At 46.2% G+C, this 27,843-nt stretch overlaps 2 protein-coding genes across 5 annotated transcripts in view; both read right to left on the reverse strand.

Moving 5' to 3' along the window:
* LIMK2 (LIM domain kinase 2) overlaps nucleotides 1-9,354 on the reverse strand; it is a 32,749-nt gene extending 23,395 nt beyond the window's left edge. For all 3 annotated transcript variants that reach the window (XM_075434271.1, XM_075434272.1, XM_075434273.1), the window contains exons 1-2: nucleotides 9,273-9,354; nucleotides 6,843-6,942 (exon numbers count right to left, since the gene is read on the reverse strand). In XM_075434271.1, coding sequence (XP_075290386.1) covers nucleotides 6,843-6,942; nucleotides 9,273-9,288 — 116 coding nt within the window. In that variant the 5' untranslated portion in view covers nucleotides 9,289-9,354. The remainder of the gene's footprint in view (nucleotides 1-6,842; nucleotides 6,943-9,272) is intronic.
* Nucleotides 9,355-9,853: 499 nt separating this feature from the next.
* On the reverse strand, nucleotides 9,854-25,859 carry RNF185 (ring finger protein 185). 2 transcript variants are annotated; one of them, XM_075434274.1, is made up of 7 exons: nucleotides 25,772-25,859; nucleotides 18,894-19,110; nucleotides 17,322-17,340; nucleotides 16,555-16,667; nucleotides 15,947-16,001; nucleotides 13,894-14,011; nucleotides 9,854-12,368 (listed from the first exon to the last, which is right to left on the reverse strand). In XM_075434274.1, the coding sequence occupies exons 2-7, from the start codon at nucleotides 19,073-19,075 to the stop codon at nucleotides 12,271-12,273; spliced, it is 585 nt and encodes a 194-aa protein (XP_075290389.1). In that variant the 5' UTR covers nucleotides 19,076-19,110; nucleotides 25,772-25,859; the 3' UTR covers nucleotides 9,854-12,270. The 2 variants fall into 2 exon arrangements, with proteins under 2 accessions (XP_075290389.1, XP_075290390.1); XM_075434275.1 differs by lacking the exon at nucleotides 25,772-25,859 and adding an exon at nucleotides 24,784-25,474.
* Nucleotides 25,860-27,843: the final 1,984 nt, after the last annotated feature.

Genomic DNA, 27,843 nt, shown 5'->3' on the forward strand with positions numbered 1-27,843 from the left:
GCATAGAATTCTCTTGTTACTTCTTGCCTTTTTTATTGTCTGTGTGACCTGTTTGAGAATGCAATAGCTCTGATAAAAGGGCTCTGGAAAAGGTGTTAATAGGTTCTAGAATCTGAATGCCTGCCAGAACGACTGTACTTCAAAAATGCTGATAAACAGGTGGGGGGGGACGGACACATCTTTTCTATGTAATTTTACTGATACCGTCTCCGAGGGCCAAAATGCACCAAAGCAAATTTCTTTTTCAGCAGCTGAAGTCAGGTATCAGCATTTTCTCTCTTCCAAATGCTGACAGCACTTCTACTACAAACAGGTAGCCATCACAGGGGGTTGCTTTCCTTACTATGGTTTAGAATGGTACAGTCATTTTTGCCAGAGAGAGAAGCCTGAAAAGTATAACTAGCAAATGAACAAACGAAAAACCTCGACAATGACTTAACGTGAAATTTATTGCAATTTGAGTCACAGCCTTACAGTTTTATCCCCGCAGAAGTGCATCACATAGTGATATTCAAGGGATTAATCTCTTAAACAGCTGGCGTTCAGCTGCTCTTCTAGACACCCTCTTTAACACCCAGTTCACTGTCCAACAGCACCTCTGCAAACAGATGCATTGCTCAGCGCATCTACCAGCCCTGAGACACACAAATTTATCCGGGCACAGACAGGCACTTTGGTACGTGTGGGGCTGGTACAAGCTGAGGAAGAGGCATCTGCTTGATGCCTGAAGAGTCTGCAGCAAGTCTTTGTTTCGGCATGGGCGCAGTTTGGAGGCATTCCAAATACCTCAGTGCAATCCCAACACCTCATTGTATTTCCAAGGCACTTACATATAACGTGCTTTGCTGCTGTTGAAAGACAGAGCCAGCTCCTGACATCAGCTACTGAAACCAAGACCGTTTCAATGTGCACATACCTCTGAGCGAAAGCTCTTGCACATAGCTCTTGAGTAAATTAAAACAAACAGTGAAGCGAAGCTCATCTCCATCGCTGCATCTTACTTCTAAGCAGCTGCAGAACTTCAGACCAACACAGTGATGCGTTCTCGGTACGTAACGTCACTAAGCACAATGTTAGGATGGAGACAGAGTTCTTATCTCCACCATACTTGGCTAATGGCTGCAGACCTCCTGAACACATGTAGGCCGAGGAGCAAACCAAAGAAATTCAACCTATTGAAACTTCATAGACGATGTATGGTTACAGAAGCAGTGACTTCAGATCTGCAGCACATGCAGCAGTTAAGAACGGCACTTACACCTCTGCATCTTCACTCACTTCCTAACTCGCTGCTTTTGTCTGTGCAGACTGCTAAACTCCCCAGTGAAGGATCCTCTCTCACCCATGTGGAAAGCCTACTACACGCTGGGCTGTGTGAGTAATTCTAATTACCTGGATATAATAATGCTTTGATAGCAATGCCCTAAAGGACCAGCTGTGCAAGTCAACTAAAAAAAGTTCAGACTGGAACGCCCAGCTCCTGGAATGCCCAACTCCTCCTTAAATACACAGGGTCCTCCTCGCAGTCCCGTAGCTGACAGACTCCCCTGAGGAATGTGGCCGTGCTTCATTGTTCCTTGGATTTTTAAACTCCTGAACAGTCACGGTGATCTGTGTACCAACGGGCACTTAACAACGATTTCTCCCTAAATCTGATAGTGTGCTGGTGAATTTCAGTGCTGATGGAGACACCAAAGAGACATTCCCAGGAGTCCGCAGGGTTAGTGCAGAAGAGCACTCACCTCTGAGGCCCTATCGTTAGCTCTCCAACTGACAGAAACTGGTGAAGACTGGGAAGAAGAGAAGATTCGCGTCTTCCTGCTTCTACCGTAACTTAGCTGCCTTTTGTTACTACTGACCCTTCCCCTGCTTTAAAATTCAGCTGCCGTGTGTGCAAACCTGACTGTGTTCACAGCTAAAACTAAAGGAAGATTCAAAGCATCCAACCTCCCCACGTTTCAAATTCATCTTCACACAAACCTTTGCTTAGATCTTTATTTGCCAACATTTGTACATTTGAGCTTCATATCCTGCCACTGCAGGTCTGTTTGTCCTGTTGTCTGTGGGGAGGAAGCAGCTTTTGGAAAATGAAGGCCCGTGCCAAATGGTTTGAACCAACAGAAGTGATCCAAAGTCTAGAAAACAGTCACTGAGAAGCAGCTAGGTCCGGGGTTTCTTCAGCCTAGGAGAGACTGGTGGGAGGCATGACTGCTGCTTTCAAACGGAAAAAGGTTACTTTAATAACAGAGGGGGGAAAAAAGCCAGTTTTCCACACCCCTTGTGAATGTGACTAGAATAAATTGATTTAAACTGCAACACGGGGAATTTCTGAAGATAGGAGACAAACTTCTAACATTAAGGATAATTCAGTGCTGGTAGACATAGTCTGGGAGACCGAAAGCCCGCAGCGATGGGAGATTTTTAGGTGACCAGTTTCTTGATCATTACAAAGCCACAGAAATTACTTGCCTCAAACACAAATGGAAGTTTAGGAGACAGCCTAAGAACCACAGCAAACAGAGTTGGAAAACTTCCTCAGAAGTCATCCAGGTCATCCTGCAACCCCCAAAACCAGGTTTAACTAACTATATACATTCTATTATAATACAAGATCACCTAGCTTGCCTTCCCCTGCCCCCAAATGTAGAAAGAATCAAGGTGATTCACCAAGTTTTGCTGAGCAAAAAATATTTCTATAGCACACAGAATATGTCATTCAGTATAGAAAACTCATGTCTTTGTAACAAAATCAAATCACTAGTGGTGATTACTGGTGGTTCTCGTTCTGCTCAGTAGCCTGGAGCTCAGGACATCCCCTGGGCACACGGACAGCTCAGCCGGCTGTTCTCCAACCATGGACGACTGTCACGCTGCAGAGAGCACACAACGGGCGGGCGATGAGGGACTCTGGGAAGAATCTACTTTTAACCTCATTCCACTACTGAGAACCAGGCAGAAGGAGAATTTGTTTCAAATTCACTTCAGAATACCAGCAGGAGACGGAGCCAGGAGTTCTTCTGCCAAAACTGTTCCGTTTTTTCGAAGTACTCCTTAAGAGAAAACAGCCTTCTGGTGGTTACAACACTCCTTATTTTTCAGTTTCCAGCTCCAGTAAAGGTTGACAGAAATTCAGCTGGAGTAGCACATTCAAAAAGAGTGCAAGCACCTGAACAATCTGCCAGGGGAACTGATCGAAGTAAAGGTCATAAGGTAATTTTTATTATGATTTAAACAAATAAATTTTGTTCTATTACTTTAGGTTTTCCACCAGTATAAACAGTTTCTTAATGATTTCAAGATTGTATTTACTTTTAGCCAATATCTTTTACTGGAAAAGTCAACTTACTGCTTACCGTCACTTAAATACAATAATGTAATTCATGATCAGCATAAAAAGATTTAACATATACTTAGTCAGATATCAAAAGCTTATGCTTTTTAGTCACACAGTTGTTTACATTATTAACTTAGCATCAAACTATTTCATAATATAATTTTTAAAATATACAGAAAGCCATGAGAATTTTTCCCGAGGTCAAGCTGCATTGTATATGCATACAAATCTGGTGTATTAAGCAAAAAGGAAGTATTTGTCCAAGCTGAATTAACAATTTCTGGTCACCATAATCTCCAGTGCTTTAGACCTATTAATGAAAGATTCTGAATTCATACAAAGTTTCCCTGTTTTCCTTTCCTCTTCCACAAAAAGGAAAATGAGCTTCTCTGCTCTTCAAATTTCTGATGATTTTTGACCTTTTAATTAACTGGTTTTGGTATAAACTAAACAGCACATTTTTTAATCTGTAACTGTAAAATCACCAGTAACCCATCACCTTCAGTAACTTTTGTTGAAGATACACTGCAAACAGTTTCTCTCTGATGTGGTGGGTTTGGCTTTTGTTTGAGATTCCTGCAGCAAGCCTGTGTTGCTTGGCTACTTAAATTAGATTTATTTTATAGACCACAGTAATATGCATCCTCTGTTATTTCATGGTTAGGAAGGAACTGAACCTCAGCTGTCTTCCTTCCTAAAAAGTTCTTAAGCACCTCACTACAGCAGGAATTCCTACCACCACTTCCAATAATTTTCTTCATATAGACCCAAAAGCATTTTCCCACCTGGATGTATTCAATCAATCAATCAATGATCTGAATTTATGGTTTTTAAATACTCAAAACGGGATTTTTACAAATACTGTGTCCTTGAGATTAAACCATGCAGCTATATCTGGGTCTTCGCATCCCATCCCACCCCAATTCAAATATACAGTATCCTTACAGAAAGAGGGAATTGTTTTTAATTCCATTTGTCTTTATCTGTGGGGAAAAAAACCCCACAAACACAAAACACCAACAGTAGACATCAAAATACCAAATATCAGGTATCAGTACTTTATTCAAAGGTATAATTCGACACAGTATCTTCTATTTTATAATATAGAAAAAACTTGCACAGAAAGCAATAAGAACAGCACACTCCAGGTCAGAAAAAGCTCTTCCACTAACGCCCTTAGGACAAAGACATCTTGCCGCTTCTCTCTTGCCCTTTCTTGGTGCAGTGTTTGAAGTTCTGTGCAATCTAAGTTCCAAATCCAGTGGAACTGTGTATCAGCAAAAAGCAATGACCTTTGAAAGCGTATGCTACCTCAACAGAATTCAGAGGCAAAAAAAGTACATTCGGAGTTAATTCACAACAGACATTGTGATAGAAACATCTAAGAAACCTCCTCAGCCAGATCCAGCCCATCGGATTCAAGTCTAAGGACCAGCTGGCCAAAGAACAGTTTAAAATATCCAAGATATGCGAACAGGGATTTGCTTGTCCCTCCAGCCACACCAGAGAAAACACAGGTTTCGGAGACAAAGCTCCTGTACATGCAGTTTGAGGAAGGAGGGAAGTGACAAAAAACTTAAATCCTCAGAGACGTGCATGTACGTCAGCTACTGCCAGTGCCAAGCATGATCAGCAGCCCAGCCTGACCAAGAATAAACAGAGCTAACGAGCCTGGAGCGGCGCCAGTCAGCATTAGAGAAATTATGTGCCAGGCCAGGGAGTCAGCTAATCCACAGGAAGGCTGTAAAAAACACTCCGCAAGAGCTGCCGGAACTCGCAGCTACCAGCTGCCAAAGGCTCCTACCCTTAGAGGATTTTTAAAGTTTGGCTTTGGGATATCAAGCAGAAGACTGCTGCTCAGCATGGCTTAGGGATAACAGAAGAAAAGGGGAACGGAGTGCAAACTGGAAACTTGTTTTCATGTACAATCCTACCCTGGAACTAGGAAAAAGAGAAGGGCAGCTTCCCTTACTGCAGGTTCAGACTGTGCAATCAGCACGGCAGCTTCGCTGGGTGCCAGAGTCAGCCACCAGCACAGAGCATGAGAGAAGCACATCAGCAAACGCAGAAAGTTACTGCACATCTCAGGAGAAAAGCTGGCATCTTCACTGGCATAAAACAAACCAAAAAAATCCACTCCACCAAACTTCTATTTGACAGTATAAACTATGATATCAAACTCTCTGCAAAGTGTGTAAAGGGCAGGATTTGCCTCCAGCTCGGCTGTTACCCACCTCCACAGCCCCAACAGCAAACAGCACCAAGACATTTGCAAATCAAGACTGACAGCCGAAATGCATTCAAAGGCAAGACAGACAGACTTACTAGCACCCACAGCTTTGGGTCTGGCTACTGGCAGAATCTAGGGAAGCTCAACAACAGGATACTAGTTCTTTAGGGAGAAGAGAAAACCAGGATTAAGAGAAGCTGACTCAACATAGCTAAAAATGAACGCTCCAATCAATAGAAATCCAAAAGACCGGGATTTGTAGTGATACAAAGCTGTAATTGTGATTATCAACAAGTCATTCCAAATAACAGTATTTTCCAAGTCAATAGAGCTGGCATTGCTTCGGCAGCATGATATGCCTTTTTTTTTTTAAATACACCAATAAACATAATCCTCACTTCAATAAAGTTGGGGTATTTTATTGGGCTTTTTTGGTTCTTTAAGCCAGGACAGTAGATGCCTATCTTGGCACAGCAAACATTCCTCTAAAGCCACACTCTGGCTTCCTTTTCCCCCATTTCATTTGACAGTGTCCAAAGGATCAGCCTCTCCAGATTCAAGCCAGCAGCTGCTCCGACACTGAAGCCAGCAGAAGCTGCAGGTACTCGATCCCTCTCAAAAATATAGGCACCTTCAGAAGTGTGATTCTGGAGCATGAAAAGTGAACCGAGTATTCATGAAACACTGATGGGAGGCACTGCTCCCACTGCCAGGAAGCGTGCCAGCAATCCCTTTCCGCCCTTGCCAACAGCAGCATTACCCGACAGATTTCATAAGTTTGTATGTCTTAATAGTCTGAAAAGGAGAGCAAGTAAAAGGCAAGGTCTCCCTCCCCCTATCAGCAGTTTTCCCCGACACCCTGCTATCTCCCTCGTACCTACCACATATGGAAAAAGCAACGGGCTATCCAAATTGCCTGGGCGCTACTTTGGAATGCAGCTTAAGACAAATACGCAACCCACGGCTCCTGCCACCACCAGCAAGTCAGAGCTTTCACGTGTGCTTTATCTGCATTCCCGCACGGGTTTGCATCAGCACGGCAACACTCTGCCGGGCAGCGTCAGACTGCTGCTGGGACTGAACCCCAGCTCTGCAGCGCCGCGGCAAGCACTGAAGTACGGCCACAAACACGGGCACGCAATCGCCCTGCAAGAGGCTCCGGAACAGGTCAGGCATAGAGCAGACAGCAAGAACTCCCTGTTAATATTGGTACTTCACCAGGTTCCGAGTCAGCTGAACAACAGACGGAGAGTTTTAGAGGGCTAAAGTTTTACCTACCGGAAACAGGACACGTGCCAAGCTTCATTGACGGTCTTGTAGAGGCGCTGGCCAGCAGCGATGCTGTCCCCGCATCCCAGGCACCTCCAGACTTCTTCACCTGCATGCAGGAATAAAGTGACATACAGCAACCTTTTCACATCAGAGGAAACACAGATTGCTGAATCCCTGATAAAAAAACAACCTTAAATTACATAACTGACGGGAAAACCTTCACACACAGAAAGTTAAGCCAGTACCAGGCAGCCTGTAACCCCAGAGAGCGGAGTTCCCACATCGAACTCCGACATCCTACATATTCACGTTTTTGTCTCCAGACGTAACATCACCATCTGCTCCTTGACATTCTGCAGAAGAAGGCTGGATGACTTGTCACAGAAAACAGCTCCGTTGCAGCTCTGCTAATCTTCAGAGCAGAGGTTTCGTGGAGGAACACTGGTCTAACATAACAATTCCCACAGAAAGCCATGCTAGGCCAGAAAGCCACACTATTATTTCCCCCATGCCACTGACTCAGCACATAAAGTTTGCGCTAATTTGTATAATTAACTGGATTTCCCAGAACTGAAAGAGAAGAAAGGAAAGGCAAACTTTATTCAGCAGAGAACAACTTGACTACCAGGAAGGAATTACACACTTGAATGAATATTCCCGTAGTGACTGTACAGCCAACACCAGGCTACCGGCAGACGTCGGAAGAGGGGCTGATGCTACTGGCCTACTGCCCTTTCAGAAATTACCTATAATGGTTATAATACAGTTAGAACAGCTTCTGCTAGAACTGCCGCTGTGCCCCAGAAAGAGCTAGTTATTTAGATGCATGCAAGCTAGGGAAAAACAGCATGAAAACCTGTGCACAAAGGGCACCTGGCACGCAGAAATGCTATCCAAAATCCAAACAGCTGTCCGGGCACACTACAGAAAGAGTCAAGGATCTGGGTGAGCATGGGACAGTGCACGGAAGGTGTCACGTAGCTGGGCAGACCTCAAACCTGCTCCTTCCTGCGACCAGAAGTTAACTTGCAGTAAGGTTGCATAAGCAAACAAGTGCTCTTAGAGAAGGAAAACCACCAACCACGGACTTCCATTTTCCAAAGAACGCTAAAACTCGGTAGTTGCTCAGGCAAGCCGATACCAAGCAAAGTTCCTTGAGGTTACAGAAACCGTAAGCTGTCAGCCTTCTATGCACTTCCACCCCACCATGCAGGTCAAGGACAATGTTTAAAAATAATCAAGGTGAAGATCTCCCTGTGCGTTTCAGACAAACAGCTAGTTCAGAGAAAAAACGTGTCACTCACCCACAAGCAAAGCACCACCCTCGCCACCTGCTTGGCAGTGCCCGTCACAGTCTCCCCGCAGACCGCAGCGCCAGCCAGGACCATAGAATCACAGGCTGGAAAAGACCTCTAAGATCATCAAGTCCAACCATCTGCCCAACCCCACCACGCCTGCTAAACCATGGCCTAAAGTACTGCATCTACATGTTTTTTGAACCCCTCCAGTGATGGTGACTCCACCACCTACCCGGACAGCCTGTTCCAATGCCTGACCTCTCTTTCAGTAAAGAAATTTTTCCTGATATCCAATCTGAACCTCCCCTGACGCAACTTGAGGCCGTTGCCTCTTGTCCTGTCGCTGGTTACCTGGGAGAAGAGTCCAACGCCCGCCTCCCTACACCCTCCTGTCAGGCCGCATTCATTCAGATGTGACATCTGGGGTCAGTCGGTGCCTCGGTTCCCAGCCAAGCACCAGCTCCGCGCCCTCCCGCTGCCTGCGACCCGCAGCACCGTGCCCCAGCTCGGATCCGCGCAGCACTCTCAGCGCCGGCAGGAATTCGGGGAAAGGCCTGCCCTGCCCACGCTCTCCCTCGCAGCGAACCGCGCTTCGTGCGCCGAGCGGGCTGGGAAAGGTGAGGCAAGGCGGCGCGTGCCCGGTGCGGGAGCCAGCCGAGCGCCCGCATCACGGCCAAGGCCGCAGGCCGGACGCACCGGAGATCCCGCAGCTCCGCGGGCCTCAACAGACACCGGGGCCCGCCCGAAGGAATCCGGCGGCCGGCGGTTACCCCGCGGCCGGTAACGGCTCCGGGTGCTCCCCCGCAAGGACCCCCCCGCGCTCCGCGGGCAGCGGCCGGCTCAGCCCCCGTTTAGCGGCCCCTGGACGGGGGGGGTCGGCTGCCCCGCCGCCGCGCCCCGGGGAAGGGACGGAAATGAGGGGAGCGGAGCAGGAAGCGGCGCGCAAGGACACGAGCGGTTCCTCGGGCGGCCGAGCCGCGGCCGGGCGGGACAGCGGCGGGACCAGGCCCGCGCCGGCAGCTGCGTTAGCGAAAGGCGGGCAGGACCCCGCGTCCCGGCGGAGGCCCCCGCTCCGCTCCCCGGGACAGGGGCTGGCCCCGCCCCGCCCCGCCCCGCCCCACCCGCCGCGCGGCCTTACCTGGCGGCCCCGCCATCCCGCGCCGCCGCCCCGGGGCTCGCCCGCGCCCGACGTCAGCCACCACGGCGCGCGCCGCAGGCCGCCCCTCACCTGGGCCGGGAGCGCGCTCGAGCGCGCTCCCCCCGCCCCTCCCTTCCCTTCGCGGCTATCTCGGCGCCGAGCCCCGCCCCAAGGGGGCAGCTTATCGCCCCGCCCTTTTCCTCGCCGCAGGCCAATCGGCACTCCGCCCCCCTCACGGCCAGACGCCAATCCCCGCACTCCTTGGCGGTGAGCGTCCCGCCCCTTCCGCGGCGAGGGCCAATGAACGTGAGGCCGTGCCCCCAAACCCCTCCCACCACGTGCCGTAGCGGGCAGCGGTCGGCGGGACGCAGCGGCTCCGATCGCTGGGCCCGGCCTGGCCGCAGAACGGCCCCGCTGCGGCGGGCAGCGAGACGTGAGGCCTCACCTCAATCCCCCCGCTTTTCCCGCCGAGGCACGGACCAGCAACTGGCTCCTCCGGTCCTCGTCGTGGAGGCAGGGCTCGGGCGAGCGCCTCACCGCACTCTGTCCGCGAAGCGCAAAGGAAGGGCGGCGCACTCGGGTCAATGTAAAACCATTTTTTAATTCTAAATCACTTTCACAACAGTGAAAATTAGTGAACAGTAACGGTAATGCACTAAACAAGCCATTACGGGCCGTGTGCAGTAGGGTACGATACAAAAAGCACACCAAGGAAAGGGCAGGAGCGGAAGCGGTAACACTTTTAGACTATTTCATTCTTGGATTGCCAGAAAATAAGGACTCTCGGGCATGTTTCTGCAGCCACCTCCGTCTAAACCCATCATGTCTCTCACCAATAGATGGAAAAAGAACCCCAAGCTGTTAGAATTCTGTATTTTAAGACATAAGCGCTAGTTAATTCAGTTTCAATACCCTTTGAACCTATCACGGTCACTTTTTGTCCTCTTTCTCGGAAAAAGGCTCTGAAGGGCTGCCCTGCTCCTCCCTGGGTAACCTCTGCTCCCAGCACCCAGCTTCCCAGCACCAGGAGCAGGGGGAACCCACCGCTTCCCAGCAGCAGGTGGTGCTGCCGGCGCACCCCAAGCCGGCCCTCCAGCTGGCTGGGAACCCAGCGAACAGCCTTTCTCCTAGAAAGGGGCCTAGTTACCAAGTCAGGCACTTGAGAAGAGCCACACGCACAAGCGAAGCTTCTCCAAAGTGCCACACAGCAGAAGGTGAAGCACCACTTCGACTGTTTATAGCTGAGCAATATATTCTGCCAGATTATCACCCAGTCAGGTGTAAATTTGACTAGATGTGGCAAAACACCGCAAAAGCACTACTTGCCGCGTGAAATTCTGGAGGTAGGCAAGTTAAACTTCAGTCATCCTTTGTCTTGATGTTAAAAGTGAACAGTTTATAATTACATAAATAAGCTTCTACAACAATTAATTAAGGTGTCCTGCCCTGGAACCTCATCCATACACTAGAAAATCCCTAGCTATTAACACAAAGTTTCTATGAGTTGATTTGTTTTGTCAGTTGTCTGTCTGTTGCCAGAGAAGTCGCAATATTAATCTTGAAGGAAATCATTATGACTATCAGCGACCTGAATCAAAATAATCTAAAAGCAATAAGAGAAAAAAAAATGGAATTGCCTAGTCAGAGAAATACGAAAACTGTTCATCTTGCTAGGGAATCTCTCGTATCGGCTGTTCTGAAGGAATCTACACAAACACATCCGGAGTACTCTTTAAAGCTGTATACCCAACAGGATCCCAAAACGGCTACCGAGTGCTCACCTTCTGAAACCTGCTCCTCTCAGCACAGACACGGTTGTGGTCTCCTCCGGCACTTCTAGTCAGTATCTTTGGTAGGTTCTGCAGAGACTCCTGCACCATGGCCACTCTGCTGCGGCATGGAGCAGCTGTGTGCACCCAGAGAGGGAAGCTCTTCCAAACGTTCCCTACTGTGGCATGTGCTAGCCAAGGCAGGATCTCATTTTTCCTCCTGTATAATTTTACAGTGTGACAAGTTTAACTTCAAAACTCACATAAAGATGTCTTTTGTTCCTCTCCCCAATCAAGCTGATCTCAGATCTGTAATAGGATTTTATTTGGAGTACATGACCTTGCGTAGAAAGTCTCAAAGCCTTGGGAAGAATAAATGTAGCTACAGTGACAAAGTTGTGAGGGGATTATCCATGAGCGCAGCCACAGGCTGCTGTGCAGAACCAAGGAAGACAACACTGTTTAGTCAGTGAGGAACTGGGCCGGGTGAGGCAGATACGTGCGTCGTACTGTTCGGCAACCGCACCCCGCTCCGCAAGGAGAGAATCTTCCAGTGTCTGGCTCCAGCAAAGTCAGGCTTTAAAAAATTGCAGCATAAATTTATATGTCCCCCTTCTTCTAACAGCCATCAGAGCTGCTTCAGGAGGGGTTTTCCACCACGCTGGGAAACAACAGCAAGAAACGAAACCAGTCTCCAAACCTGGCTCCATTTGCATCGCATGCTGTGCCCAGAGTCTCAGCGGTGCTGCAGATGGTTTCCTGAAGAAGGCTGGATGCTGATGTAAAGACATTAAATAACGTCCGCAGCTCCGGCAGATCCGTCGCCAAGCATGCCAAGCATGAGATACTGACCACATTGCAGGAGTTTCCTTACCTGCCCGGTCTACCTTGGGGCAACTGTCTTTCACGTACACCTGGTGTCACTGATTGGCACAGGATTTCAAAGCAGCGCTCCTTTTAGGAGCGGAGCTCAAAGTTAGGCCCATGGTCTGTGGCAGGAACCTGTTGTACAAGATAGCTGAGCTGAAATATGCTTTTTAACCAATGTTTAATTTCCGACTCTGGTGCAAAATCTGAGACTCCTCATTGTGCTGTGGTACCACCAATTCCTGAAGCCCACAGTTAGCTACGGAACCAGACACCAAGAGGTTTAAAATGGGACGGGGATGCAGTTTGTAACTGTTTCAGTGGCCTTGTTGGCCATGAACATACAGAAAAATGGAAAAGATTTATGCAATCAACAGCCAGAACATTATCACCAGAGCCACAAACAGGAAGAGGCGGGAGAGGAACTGCTCATCCACATATTGAGGAGTCCCTGGAACAGCTGGAAAACAGGAAATGAAAAAAACAGTTCAGCTCCTTCCCCTTCTCCAGAATAGTGTATATTCTGAACATACTACATTCATAAATGGAAAGACACACAAGAAATCTACTTGGTGAGAAACTGTTGCTACTTCCTACCCTCAGACTGGCCAACCATATGGGAAGACAAGCACCAGCTCCCTGCAGCAGGACTCCTGGTAAACCTTGTCATGACCAACAGCAGCAGGCAGCTCCAAGTGCTGGAGTACTCGCAGGGCTGCTCGGAGTACTTCTGGGGCCAGCGCTGAGCCAAGCTCACGGCTTAGTTCACTGCTGACTGCTGAGCTAAGCTTACTGTTTCCATCCTAAGGAACTCTACCAACTCCACCTGAGCGCTCCTCCCCATCAAGGCAAAACATCTCTGAATAAGGAAATGGTAGAACAGTCAAAGCCACATGCGCAGGCTTGACCAAGAGAACTAATGAAAAGCACAAGAGCTCTAAAGCTCAACCTGTGCCTTTCTGGAACTGCTGTACCGAATCCACAGATGAAAAGCAGATAAAGGAGGTGATTAAATTGTGGCTGTTACAACAGCATGTATTTCCATATTCTTTGCCTCAGTCACACCTCCAAATTTGCAGCAGACAGTGAAGTGTAGTTAATAGGCACGTTAATTTGACCCAAGGACAGCAACACAGCTGTGACATGAAGAATGTGTTTCTGTTTCTCAAATTCCTACGCCATATGACATGTTAAAGAAGATTTGCCAGGCACAACCTTCCACAGAGGAAGTCCAGAAAATCCTGGGCAGTAGGGTTTTCTTGTTCAAAACAGGTAGACTCGGTTTGTCTACAGTGCAGATGGGGAGCACGCTTTCTCGGGATTACTTAATTTTTAGAGAGTGAGGCCACTACTTGGCGTAACCCAAATGTTTTCTCTTAACTAAAAACAGTAAAATGATTTCACTAGAAAGTTACTTCTGTGGAATGCAGATGACTGTCTCAGCGACAAATTTCTGAAAAAGGAACAATCTCTGCTGTCATTATTTCGTGGTGCAGAGCACCAGTTTAAATTTTTCCTTCCCACCTTTCAGGAAATGGTCCTTTCCTGCTGTTTTCAAAACACGGGTCTCCTTCATACACCCCTACCGACTCCTTTTTGTTATTATTAGAAACTCTAGTCCAATTTGTCTCGTTTTGCAGAGGGAGGCTGCTGGAGTACCAGAGGAGACATTTGAACTAAAGGGGAGAAGTCTCCAGTGCCACTGTCCCTCTCCAGTCCTCCTGTCCTCTCAGGAGGGCCTTCAGCAAATCCTATGCAGTGACCAACTTGCTTCTTCTCTAAGCACCTGTACAAAATGTGTAAGCCATAGACTATGCTCTCTGCTGGCCATTTTCCCTCATTTTGTGTTTCTATATACAACACTGATTTACTGGGCTGTTCAGAAAGCTATGTCATTTCACAAGCTATTTGTTTAAAAGTTAGAAGGGAGTCTGTAAAACGTCTGTTTGCAACAGGACTCTCGGAGAAGACAGGATGCATGGTACCTGGAGGAGGTCGCCCGTCATTTATGTTGAATGCTGTCGCAAATATACCGAAGGGAAACGCCCCAATTCCGAATGACATTTGGAAGCCACCATCGCCAAACCCAAAGCCCTGGAATCCCTGCAGAAAACAAAGCAACAGAAGAGAAAAGAAGGTACTAATCATTTAAAGCCTATTGCAGAACATTTTGTAAAAGTGCAGGCATTCCCTCTCACTGGCTTTCCTACAGCTGAAGGAGTTATCACCCTGTCTGGCAACTTTCAGTCTGCCACACTACTGTTAAATACGTCTTTAGTTCTCATGGTTTTAAAATGTTTCACACAGTAGCAAACTACTTGCCAGAGCAACCCAAAAGTTTGTGAAAATGCAAACTAGGAAACGCAGTTCTTGCTTGAAGGCCATGAGTGTTTCTGTAACATTTCTCAACTTAAAGTAGTATGTATCTGACAAGATATCAAAATCAACATTACCAATTCTGTTTGGAATGTCTTAACAATGTGTTAATAATTCTGTATTAATAGCTATTGGTCATGTGACTAAGAAAGGCATTGTAAAAAAATAAGCTGCATTGATTTTCACGATACATGTGCATCATTTAAACATGCAGTAAAGTGATCAATTGCCAGTGGGAAGCATAGAACATTATAGAGAACAGTACAAAAAAAAAAAAGTTACCAGGGGGACTCTAATTAAGGTGGCAGATAAAGTCATCTGGGCAGGAATGCAAGACATAAGGAAAGGAGGAAAAAAGGAAGAGTTACAATGCAACAACGTTCACCCCTGTGGGATCCAGACTACAATACCACATCAGGTCAAAAGCTAAGTCTTTTGAATCAAGATGAATCCGCCTGTAGAAAAGCAGCGCGCTATTTGAGAACCTATGAATCTAAGTAGTTGCCTCATGTTTAAAACCCATGGAGAGCTCACAGTCACCATGTTCTGTAACCCAGCAAACTGTCCTCTCGTCTCAGAATTAAAACAGCAATACTAATTCTAAAAAACCCTCTGGTCTATCACCTCCTAACAGTGGGAGGACAAAGATGATTTCACTCATACAATAAAAGCCAGACATGTCTGAGTTGATCTTTGATTTGACTTATGACTCTTCTCAAGCATTTCGCACTAACTACCAGGGACAGCAAAGCACCCTGCGTGGCCTGAAACAGGCGGGCAGCATCAGTACTGCTATGGCTTCATACCAGACGCCTCTGACTTACGGCAGCAGCAGCTAAAAGGTTCAACCAAGGTACAGCAGCTGATTCAATAAGAAGGCAACTCCCTGGCGAGAGAGAACAACTCAGCTCCCAATACATTCAATAGAGAAATGTTCATTAATCACACCCAGCAGAGTTGTTTGCCCGAAGCATGAGGTATACAAACGCTCTCCGAGGACCCCAGGCTGCGTTACAGGGAAACACGCAACTGTTTCATCAGGTCATGCTCGTGGCCCTTGTGCTAAAAACACTGTCGTCTGCCCTACTGCCTACTCCCGAGTCTGTTCAACCTACCCAGCTGCTGTTTACATTCACTCTATGTCATTTCCTCAGCAAAACCACAGATCCCTCTTAAAATTAACATGTATCCAACAGTTATCTACATTCTTTCGCTTGTAAGGCCATGGTATTGTAACATCCCATAGAAATGCTAGAAGCAGGCGTCAGTGCCAAAAAAGCAAGTTCGCATATGGAGTACGTATTTCCATGCCAGGTACAGTTTGACAGAAATACACTTCCACAAAGAATTTTCAAAGCAAAATGTTCCTTGTATTTGTATAGGGAGAATGATCAAGTATGAAGAGTATTTCCAGTGATGCCACACAGGGCTGTTCTCATGAAGCACGATTCAAGTTAGCCCGTTATTTGGGAACTATAGGAATGGAGTTTTCTGTCACACTGCAGATATGAACTATTCATGAATAACCTACTGGGGATGAGCAAGAAGTGTAAGCTGTAGGACCCTCACATAGGATCTCAGGCACACATTATGTTCTCCAGGATTAATAAATACCACCATCAACAAAACAACTTATCTGCTCGAGCTTGTTTTTTCACTTACCCCTCTGTTCTCTGGTTCAGGTCTCTGTCCTTGGGGTCGTGGCGGAGTTTTCTCTCTGCAGGAAGTTGTGAAATTAGCTCAAGTGCAAGGACACATGACAATAGTACGGACAAAACAAACACAGAGCACGTTCTCACAGGGCTGTGCTGCAGCAGAGCTGGAGGTAGTGTGTGAACGAGTAAACCGCCCAGCTGCACGCACCTTCAGCGTCCTGAATTAAGATACTGCACTAAGATACAGCGTCACTGAATTAAGATACTGCACTTTTGAATAACAAAGTCCCGTTGCAAATGCTAGAAACTGACGACACAAACAGTTTATATAAACTTCTCCAGTCAGACAACATTCGTTGCAACCTGCCACTTATAACTGATAATTAACACCCAATTCAAATAAAGATAAATTGCCAGTTGAACAAGAAATGAGGTGTACAAACCCAGGCCCTGAAAAAGCCAGAAACATATGACAGAAATGTCAGTTCTATCTGCCTTCTGACAAAGTATTTCAAATTGTGAATGCAGTACTTTAGTAGTTTCATCTCTTAAGATCTTAAACCAAAGTTTCATCTTCAGTTTTCACAGAAAAATCATTGTATTTAGGTTTCTTACCTGGGATCCTGTTGCCCAGTGCTACCTCTTCCATACAGAGGAATAACTTTATCTCGACTGATTCCTGCTTTGCATACAGGGCACACTTGTCTGTTTGGCCTGGTCTCTAGCCACTAAAAGAAAAGAAATTGCAAGAAAACTAGTAAAAGACCACGAAAATAACAACATGCAAACCTCATTTGCCACCAGGCAGAGAGACCTTAGCAATTTCTCGGAAAGCCATGGAGTAAAACGTTTTAATAAGCGCCAAGTACTCTCCAAAGTGTTGGCATTTTGGCTATTGTTCTGGTACGATCCACTTGCTGACGTGCACACATTCAGAACTGCACTGGAGTAAAATATGAAGAAATAAACAGCACCAACAGTCCTGCACAGGCCAAGAGCTAGTGTAGATACCCTCCTTTCATCTAACTTTTCTATAATTGTACCACAATGTAAAACACTACATATGCAAAGAGAAGTATGCTCAGCACTTAAGCCTGCAAACTAAACCTCTGTGAACTGCCTACAGCAAGTCTCCTACCAAAACTGGGAATCCTCAGTGTTTAAGAAACCCGAAAGTGGGAGGCAAGTGGAACAGAATCTAAGTTTTCTTTTTGCTGAAAGAGCAGATTGCAAGGTGTTGCGCATGAAGTTGCATTAGCACACTGCAGTTGCCCTGGAGAGAAAGAAGCGCATTTGAAAAGAGGGGGATACTCCAGAGAACCAAGGGCTTTATTGAGTAACAGGAGCTGATGAAAGACAAAGTAAAAGGAAACCTGTCTTACCTGGTGTAAACAAGGCCAACTGTGAGCATTCCCAGGACAATTTGTTCACAGAGCAGAAAAAGAGGGGAAAACAGAATTAGTTACTGACACCCGAACCGACAAATGTATAAAGTGTACCACAGACAGCACAGCTTGGAGACAACAGAATCCTGGAATCCAGCTGGGCCAGTTCCATAACCTCCCATTAAGATAATTTTTGAAAGCTCAGCCCAAGCCTGATCTCCACCGGTCTTTTCAGGTTATGCAATCTAAGTTGCTAATGTGATTCTCTGCATATCACCTTTGATCCCTGGGTCCTCATCCACACCAAAGGCCCATACAGAGGCTTACTTAATCTTACTGTTTACTGTACACATTTTCTCTTCTGATACCATGAAAAGATATCCCTGAGCTAAGATGCAAATGAGGAAGATGTCAGTAATGAGACTTCCATCTTCTCCTAGAACAAAAAAACTGGATTTTCAGATGTTACATATATCTACACAGAAAAGAAATGCTATTCTAGGCTTGTCTTTATTAAAGAGCACAATGTAGCCTACTGGGTAAAATAAACAAAAAAAAAAACCAAAAACACCCAAACATTTGGCCATGTCAATCCTTAATAACTTCTTAAGATTCAAGAAAGAGTATATTCTAGACCACGCTACCGAAATAAGAAATGTTACGAGCTTATTATATTTGTGCAATACATTCCCAAGTCAGATCAAAGAACTGAAAGATTAGTATTACAACTACAATACCATGGGCAGAGAGAAATAGCCTGAGTGTAAAAGCTTGTTACCTTTTTTTTTTTATGGGTTCAAAGGAAAAAAATGCAAGCTTGTAGGAAGCACAAAAACTACAATTTGGCCTCCAGAACCTAGTTTCAGATGCAGGTTTAGGTATGCACAAGTTAGGAAGGAATTCTGGTCTGAACAAGGTATCTATGGTAGACCAGACAGCACAAATAAAATAACACACATAACCAGGCAGTACCAACGAACACTGAACTGTCTGTGTGGGGCTGCTTGTTTGTTTGCTTTTACAAAATAATCCAGAAGTATAGGACGTTTAAGAAGCAAGAAACCAAATCTCTGGAACGTGAGCAAAGAAAACCAGTCAAAAAGCAAAACCAAACTGCTCCTAAACCAAAACCATGGTCCTTACTTATTTTATACAGGATATTTGATTTGACGTTGTTCTGGTTTTGGTTAAAATAGAACCAATTCTCTTTTAGTGAACCTTCCTTACAGCTAAGTTCTTCTAAGTAACTGCATTTTTTGATACATTGGCTTCCAGGTTAGACTACTGACTCAAAACGGGATTTCTTTCAAAGTAGGTTCCTTATACTCTCTCAGCTGAACAATCTGATCAGATACAAGGCACTACAAACACCAAATCTAAACCGTGCAAGAACAATGCGAATATAACGCCTTTGCAGGCCTAAATTCACAGCTGGCACTACTATTAACCCTCTAACTCTGTTAACTCTAAACAGTGACAGACACCTAGAATTATATAAATCAAAGGCTTTTACGTGCTCAGCGACACACACAGTGTTCCGGTTTTATTGGGGGGGGCTTGAGTCCTTACCAGAAGAGGTGTCCACACAAGCTGATAACTGCATCCTTGGCAGTGTCTAAACAGATGTTACATTCGAAAGTGTTGTCCTGATTAGCATTGTCCCCAGCACCATTACTGCTACTGCTGCCACTGGTCCCTCCAGTATTGGAGCTCTTTGTTGATGTAGAAGTCGTGGGTCCTTTGCTTGCCATCCTCAAGAGTTACCCAGGCACAAGGTCACAAGAATCTTCCCGTTGGAATCGTAGAAGTGAGAAAGGGAAAGAAAAAACAAAAAACCCAAACAATTTCTTAGCTTTGTAACATTGTATTCTTGTCCTGTTCCAAACTAGTAGTGACTTACCTAAGAAGGACGGGAATCCTATTGTTGATGGTTTTAGTTTAACATAGCCAAGAGGGATCTTTTTTTAGAAACTAAGCTACTTTAAAGTCCTGTAGTATCACCTGGCTGATACGTGACCTGTATCTTAAAGTTACTGATAAGTAACTGAGATCCACAGCCAAAAGAAAACCATTGTATTTTCTCATAAATGAGATTTGCTACGAGAAGAATGAGCTCACCTAGTCACACATGCTCTTCCAAAAATTCAGTGCTAGTGACAACTGTGAGTGCAGTCTGAAATAGAATTTAATCACGAAACAACTCACAGTTCGGACAGACTGACTTAACGCATAGTTTTTAAGTCCAATGTTCATTAATTTGGAAAATTAATAATAATGGCAAGCAAAGGTAGTTTAGTACTTGATTTGTCTCATCAGCAGTATATTGCTGCTATCACAGCAGTGTGTTGATATGACTACCAAACATTTTTAGTACTTTCAAACTATCAAACATTTCTCATCTAGTAGCAATGCAGAAGCACTAAAAATTTTACTTTAATGTGCTGTAATTTTACTTACATGCTTTTACCTCTCATTAACATCATATTTATCAAAGAACACCATTTATTTTATTTCAGTAGCAACAACCTCTCAGTGTAATTCCTTGATACGCAAATTCTAAAACTTTGACACTTGGCACAAGGCATTTACATTTCCAGAAACAAACACTTTGACCGGTACAAGATCTTCAATACAAGAACTAAGAGATTTTTAGCAGTTACAGAAATAAATTCACCAAAACAAAAATGTTTAAAATACGGCACTGTGCTTTTCATGAAAGTCTGACATCATGTTGCTGCTGCAGGGATATGAATACCTAGATAAGGTTCTGAGAAAGAAGCAGGTGATTATCTGAACTTTTTGTGAGTGTACAAACAGTTAAGCATTTTAAAAGGGCTACCTGAATTTTTCAAAAGCTGATTTCTTTGCAAACTTACCCCACAGCATTAAAGGCTTTCCTCAGCGTTCCCCCTTTGTAGCAGCACTGAAGCACAAGAGCAGGGCAGCAAAACAAAACCTCAGTATCTCTACCTGTTAATGTCAACGGTTTTTTCATACAACACAATCCCACCACACGGTGAAGAAAGCACCATACTCAAGCCTCATGAAGGTATTGCAATGAAGACACTCAATTACAGCAAGTCAAATATATTTGTGCAGAGCTTTTCACTCAGTTACATCATTTTGCACAGTGTCCCAGAGGGGCAGCTTTGTATTCGCAGATGCTGTACTTTAACATACATTGCTTTCAGCACTGCTGACTCTCAGTGTCTCATACCATGACTTCATTTACACTCAGCAGCAACGCAGTTCATTGTACAAAATCAAAATTCAGGTTAGTTCAAAGCAGATGGAAACGCTGCCAGCCCACAAACAACATGCTAAAGACACTTGGGTTTTTCATACATCCTTACTACCAGAATCTTCAGCCTGTCTTGCTCAGTATTTTAATGCTGAAAACTTACCAACTTGGACTTATACATGTTTGCTGGGAACTAATATCAACATCAAGAAAACCTCATTAAAACTAAGGAGTTCAACACATTTTAAAAAACACTAGCATCATTTTATGGAATGGGCACAAGAAATGTCTGGTGCTCATATCTTGGCAAATAACACAAGGAAAACCTGTAGAAGAGGCATATACATTAATTTCTGCATCCCTAAAAACAATGTGGCAAAACAACTCCCTTTTTCCAAATTACATTCCGTATATTTAACATCAGAAATCTGGAGACTCATCAGAAAGATAAAATCTGTATCTTCACAAACACCTACTTAAAAAACCCTGAGCTTTTAGTAACTATGAAAAACAGATAAATCATCGCAAGTGGAAGAAAAGAAGGTTATCAGGAGTAGTCAGCATGGATTCACCTAGGGGAAATCATGCCTGACCAATCTGATAGCTTTCTACGATGACATGACTGGCTGGGTAGACGAAGGGAGAGCCGTGGATGTTGTCTACCTTGACTTCAGCAAGGCTTTCGACACGGTCTCCCATGATATCCTCCTGGGGAAGCTGAGGAAGTGTGGGCTGGATGAGTGGTCGGTGAAGTGGATAGAGAACTGGCTGAATGGCAGAACTCAGAGGGTTGTCATCAGCGGCGCTGAGTCTAGTTGGAGGCTGGTGACAAGTGGTGTCCCTCAGGGGTCAGTACTGGGCCCAGTCTTGTTTAACTTCTTCATCAACGACCTGGATGAAGAGTTAGAATGTACCCTCAGCAAGTTTGCTGACGACACCAAACTGGGAGGTGTGGTAGATACACCAGAAGGCTGTGCTGCCATTCAGCGTGACCTGGATAGGCTGGAGAGCTGGGCAGAGAGGAACCTGATGAGGTTCAACAAGGGCAAGTGCAGGGTCCTGCACCTGGGGAGGAACAACCTCATGCACCAGTACAGGCTTGGGGTGGACCTGCTGGAGAGCAGCTCTGCGGAGAGGGACCTGGGTGTCCTGGTGGACGACAGGTTAACTATGAGCCAGCAGTGTGCCCTGGCTGCCAAGAAGGCCAATGGGATCCTGGGGTGCATCAAGAAGAGTGTGGCCAGCAGGACAAGGGAGGTTCTCCTTCCCCTCTACACTGCCCTGGTGAGGCCTCATCTGGAGTACTGTGTCCAGTTCTGGGCTCCCCAGTTCAAGAAGGATGAAGAGCTACTGGAGAGAGTCCAGCGGAGGGCTACAAGGATGGTGAGGGGACTGGAGCATCTCCACTACGAGGAGAGGTTGAGGGAACTGGGCTTGTTCAGCCTGAAGAAGAGAAGGCTGCGAGGGGACCTAATAAATGCCTACAAATATCTGAAGGGTGGGTGTCAGGAGGATGGGGCCAAGCTCTTTTCAGTGGTGCCCAGTGACAGGACAAGGGGTAATGGACACAAACTGAGGCACAGGAAGTTCCGTCTGAACATGAGGAGGAACTTCTTCTCTCTGAGGGTGACGGAGCACTGGAACAGGCTGCCCAGGGAGGTTGTGGAGTCTCCTTCTCTGGAGATATTCAAGACCCGCCTGGACAAGGTCCTGTGCAGCCTGCTGTAGGTGACCCTGCTTCGGCGGGGGGGTTGGACTAGATGACCCACAGAGGTCCCTTCCAACCCCTACTATTCTGTGATTCTGTGATTCTGTGATTGAGTTACGAAGAAGGATGATAGAGAAATCCATAAGAATATCAGTAATATAATGGAATAAAGATGGCCGAGACAGAAGTAAGATCAAAATGATGTAATGCAACAGGCACTGAACCTACTCTCCCAGAAGAAGGTCATTCCTTTGTCTGTACTGGGATCCTCTCCTAATTATTTCTCTATAGGCTGATTGGGCCTGATGACCTATTAGGATATAACCAATTTAAAATACGAAAAATATGTCAAAACACAACAATAAAATAATCAGTCTTGTTCTGAAAAGCCTTCTCAACCTTTGCTCTTGTCCATGGAACACTGTTTAACGTAACTAGGTCTACAGGAAGTGCTGTTGGGTCTGTTCACCTGCACACCACGCTGCACACACACAACGAAGCACGCAAGAAACAGCATCCAACGACTAAACTTACATTTGATAATCATGTATTGTGTCACTTGTGAGCATGGCCTGTGAATGCTACAGTGGAAGTTCAATGGCACACTCAACTTGTTCCAAGTGCATAACAAGCTCAAAAATGTTGAAATGTCACTTGAACTACTTAAACTGAGACAAAACTTTTTAGGGGGAAAAAAACCCCAAACCACAAACTGAAAAAAAAAACCCAACACAACAGGCCATATCAACCCCATTTTCATTTTGATTTACTGTTCAGAAGGAAGACTGTGAGTACACTGGGATATAACATGACTTTTGGGGTTAAATAAACAGAATTTAGAGATGCCAGTCCAGGTTTGCTAAACTCTTGTCCTTTAGATCAGGTCTCCAAATCAACGCTGGACACATGATTAGTAGCAAACAAAACAAGTGAAAGGATCTAAAAATCAGCTGTGATCTAACTGCAAGCATTCAAGGTTTTCTCTTTTTTCTTTCTTGCTTCTTTGCTCTCTGGATATTTACAGGAAAACAGTATCTTTGTTACTTAAAAGCCATCTGTATTAGCTGTTCATTTCCCTTACATCTTGACACCTACAATATCCCAACAAATGGTTCTGAAAGTGACTGCATCACTGACATTTACTACACCCAAGAATCAAGAGTGGCAACAGATGAATGGTTAAGAAACAAAGAACCCATTCAAAGAACCCAGTAAAAAAGTCCGGTGGAGTGTGAAGAAGACACAGAAGTGACAATACATGTTTAGGGATCCAGCACAAATCCCACGGAGTTGTGTAAAGAATAACCGTGCCTGAAAGAGCTGGTGAAACTGGACCTCTGAGAAGCAGACGGCACACTGGGACCCGAAAGTTACATGACAACCGAGAGCACGGGATGTCCAGGAAGGAAGTAAGTGCAGGAGACTGGTAAGGTCTACCTACTTTGTATAAATACTGTGTATAAATCTCACTAACAGGCAATAAGAAAGGAATTTTACTCAAATACTTTAAAAACTAGATCTATAAACCTAGCGGGAGAAACTGCGCACTAGGAAAATGTGAGCCCAACGTCTACGGTAAAAGATCACGTTTCTGAACTCAGCGAGTGAAAAATGACTGCATTTGCCAAAGTACACTGACCTGACTCTAAGAATATACGAGACACACTTCAACACAGACTGGAAGAGTTTCCACTGTAAGTCCAAAAAACCCACTGGAAACACAGCAAGTGAACAATAATTCAACCTGAGAAAGACGGAGAGGGAATATAAATTAGACGCTAATGTCACCTGGATGGAACAGCTGTAGAATACATGTTCGTAGCACTACAACATTAGGATGGTTGAAGTATTTACTTTTTAATCTTCTTTTGTGAGCAGTAAGAAGAATTTCTGATAAGGATATAGGACTCTGGCTAGTTTATTAATAAACCCCCAAGTTTATCCCCCTTCACGGTATCTAATACATAGCAATGAAATAAAAAGAAGAGCATTGTTGGATGTAAGATTCCACTAGAAAGACACTCTTCCATGTATCTTTCCTTTTTTCTATTATTTTGTTATTTCCTTGATTTTATCTACGACTACTGAAATCAAAACAATCCAAATCTAGTTTCCGTCTGAAACAAGTTCTGGGTTAGTTTCTGAAGTTCTTGCTGTTTAAATCAAAGGGAAAACCTGTCAGGTTATTTTTCTATATTATTACAGTGACACTGTCATTTTCACACACATCCGACAAATTTTATAAACATTGGAAATTCTATCTAAATCTAAAAACATTACTCAGAGTTTATATAAATACACCTACTCAGAAGTTCAGCAAAAATCTGATCCTTAACCTATGACGATGGCCTGGACTTCAAGTAAAACTAACAGGTAACCTTAGTTGATAATTGCTGACAGTGCCTAGAAGAAAGTACGTTAACCTCTTGACAGTCATTTTTAGACATTCTTAGCAAATACAGGACTGAAGTCCTACTGTTAATCATTAAATGCACATTTATCTCTCCTACCTTATTGCTCTGTTCTGTCCCCCGAACATGTTACATTTTAACACCTTGGAAACATTTTCTGAGTTCACGTTTTCATCTCCTGTAAGCTGTACAGCACCGTGTACCTGCTTTTCAGTATTACCATGCAGCGGCCCCAACATACGAGTCCGCGCTATCGCCTGGCCTTGTGAAAGCAGCCATTTGCCTCAGCCCAGCGCGCCCTTGCCTGGCCTCGTTTCATGAACTGGGATTCTGCAGCGTCCGTCTGTCCGACAGCTGCCACGTCCAGGGTAGGAGCCCCCTGACAGGCTGTTCTGGCAATTCCAAGGACTCAACGCACCTCACAAACACGAGGCATTGGCACCAACAGTCACAAAAAGCAAGCGATTAGTTCTTTTTTTTTAACCGTTCCATAAAAGTATAGTAATATAGACTTCAAGAAAACAGTGCACGAATCTTCAGATACAGATTTTTATCCTCTTGCCTCACAAAGTCCAAAGGAAAAAGAAAAAAAAGAAAACCAATATAACCCGTTGAGTAATACTGCCCGAGCACCTTCCTGGTTCCGAGTGTTATGCAAAGCGGTAAGTGCCCTGTAAGTGGGCTAACCGGGTTAGCAGCAAAACGCAGAAATAAAAGAAACCAAAACAGCCGCGATGCGGTTTAAGCAGCAGTCAGCAGCTCCTCCCAGAAATAAAGAAGACGCCGGGCCGCACCAGGGGCTGAGGCTCCGCGGCCGCCCCCGGCCCAACGCCCGACCCTGCCCCTCGCAGACGGCTCCAGCCCCGCCGCGGGGCGAGGGGCCCGGCCCCGGCAGGCCGCGGGGACCCGGGCTGGCGGGGCGAGACCCTGCCCAGCGGCGGCGACCCCCGGGGCGGGCCGCGCTGGCCGAGCCCGGGGCTCCCGCCTCGCTCGCTTCGAACGGGCGCAGCCGGCCCCGGCCCGCTCCCTTCGTGCCTCAGACCGCCCCCCCCCCCAGCCGGGACCGGCTCGGCTCGGCTCGGCTCACCGGCAGGTCTCGCCGCTCCCCCGCCGCCGCCCCGAGCCGCGGAGCCGCTCCCCCGCCAGCTGCCGCCGTCACCTGATCGCCCGGAAGCCCGGCCCCGGCGGAAGGGACCGGCCTCCCCGCCGCCGCGCCGGGCCGCGGGGCCGCGTTCCGCCTGCCCGGGGCCGCCCCGCTCCGCGCCCCGCGGGACGGCTCCTGGGGAGCGGCGGCGGGGCTCCCGGGGCGGGGGTCGCGCTGGCGGGCTGCTCCCCCCGAGCCGGGCCGCGCGGGCGGCTGTTCCCTCGGCGAGGGACGCGGCGGGCGCCCGGCCTGGCGGTGCCTGCGGCCCGGGCCCGGTCACCCCCCGGCTCTGCGGCCGCGGCGGTTTTGCCGCCTGCCCGTCGTGAGGCGGTGCGGGGCCGGGTCCCAGCGCCTGGCTCCGGAAAGAGCGAAAACGACTTCGCGGCAGCGAATGTTGGGCCGAAGGGAAGGGGAAGGGAGGCTTTGGGGGAAGCAGACTGTCCCGGGGTGGGAGCGGAGAGCTTTGGGAAGGCGTTTACCTGTGAGAAACCGCGAAGACGGAGAGAGGGACAAAAGGGAGGGAGAGGAGGGGAGCCGGTGTCGGGAGGAGAGCTCGGAGGTGACCAAGGAGGCACCTCCGCAGGGTTTTGTCGCTGCTCTGAGGACGCTGAGGCAGCAAACGGCACAAAAGCGCTCGTTGTTTTACACAGGGGAGGACGGGTGTCCTAAACCAAGGGCTCCGCTACAGGCAAGTCTGAGGAGGGAGCGGCTCGGGTGAGCGGTGGCGGGAGGTCAGCGCCAAGGGGCTGTGTCTGCGGCCTGTCCGCTGGCTGAGGGGGCCGGGGCCTGCACGGCTCCGTGGCCGAGGCTGGAGCCTCCAAGCTGTGAAGCGTTCAGCACTGTAAAACCACGGGAAGAGTTCAGCAGTGTAAAACCGCAGCTGTACTGGGCCTTCCTGCCACTTTCAGTAGCGCGTAGGCTTGGCCAACCCCACGTCATCCAGCAGCCCTGCTGGGATCGCCATACACGTTGATGTATCGCACTGGAAAAATTGTAGTTGAGGTGAAGATGAAGATAGTGTCTGAAAATGGCCGTGCTTATGGCATTAGGACATGCGTTGTAAAGCTCTCCTACCCACACTGGCAGTGTATTTGCTGTCTGTGAAAATTCCTCTCACAAAGCAGACTATCTCACTTGCAACATGACAGCGAAGCAGCACAGTTTGGCACAGCTTCAGCATTTGAGCAAAAATTTGGCATCTCGGTGTAGTATCAGATTAATAAGAGGTTAACAAGGCCCCAGAGGTATAAATGGTATCCTCCAGATGCTGATTAAAACAAGGATGAGCTTCTGAAATTTGGACCAACTTAGACTAGTCACCGTGTATGTGTAGATTAAAAGAATTTCAGTATAAAAAGTAAAAAAGGTTGATTTTTGGTGTTACGGGAGGAAGTAATGCTCAGAACAGTCTTTATTGTTTGGGTATCACAGGACAACTAAAGCAATCTGAAAAGAAAGAACAGTTACTGCCGTAGACAACATAGCCAGGGAATATTTTCACTGCTCGGTAATAATTTTAACATTCACATTTTAAGTCTCAGAAGAATGGAATAATATTATTATGCATTTCTATACTGACTTGTTTACAGTACCCCTGTTCCACTTCTAGCAAGTGTTTTCTTTTTAAAATGGAAAAGATCCAGAGACAGGCAATGAAGAAGACTGGATGAATGGAAAGGGTGGTGTACAAGAAGAGAATGAAAAGTTTGATCTTGTTTACAGCTAAGGTTAATAGGAGGAGAACAGACTTAAAACAGTAGGTCAGCTGGAGAATATATGTGGGACATTCAGATTTACTCCCATTGGCAAAGAATAATTACATTGAATGGCAATAAGTGATGCAGGGAAATACTTTCCTTACCAAAACTAAGAAATCAGCTTTCAAAGAACTATATATCACATGCATAATGGGAAAAGAAATATCATTTATATTTATGCCTATTCTAATGGTGATATATGCATCATTCTTCAGTGTAGCTGGTAGCCAGTAATTGCTTAGAGTTAGAAGAATCTTG

This window comes from Opisthocomus hoazin, chromosome 13 (genome assembly GCF_030867145.1).
Source record: "Opisthocomus hoazin isolate bOpiHoa1 chromosome 13, bOpiHoa1.hap1, whole genome shotgun sequence".
Taxonomy (NCBI): Eukaryota; Metazoa; Chordata; class Aves; order Opisthocomiformes; family Opisthocomidae; genus Opisthocomus; species Opisthocomus hoazin.

What these genes read in the sequence shown, in the direction of transcription:
- RNF185 (XM_075434274.1), bottom strand. Translation starts at nt 19,075, where the DNA reads ATGGCAAGCAAAGGACCCACGACTTCTACATCAACAAAGAGCTCCAAT. An exon ending in ACTGGGCAACAGGATCCCAG is followed by an intron (nt 16,002 to 16,554) that starts GTAAGAAACCTA and finishes AACTTCCTGCAG; the next exon opens with AGAGAAAACTCCGCCACGAC. An exon ending in TGACGGGCGACCTCCTCCAG is followed by an intron (nt 12,369 to 13,893) that starts GTACCATGCATC and finishes CCTGTTTTCCAG; the next exon opens with CTGTTCCAGGGACTCCTCAA.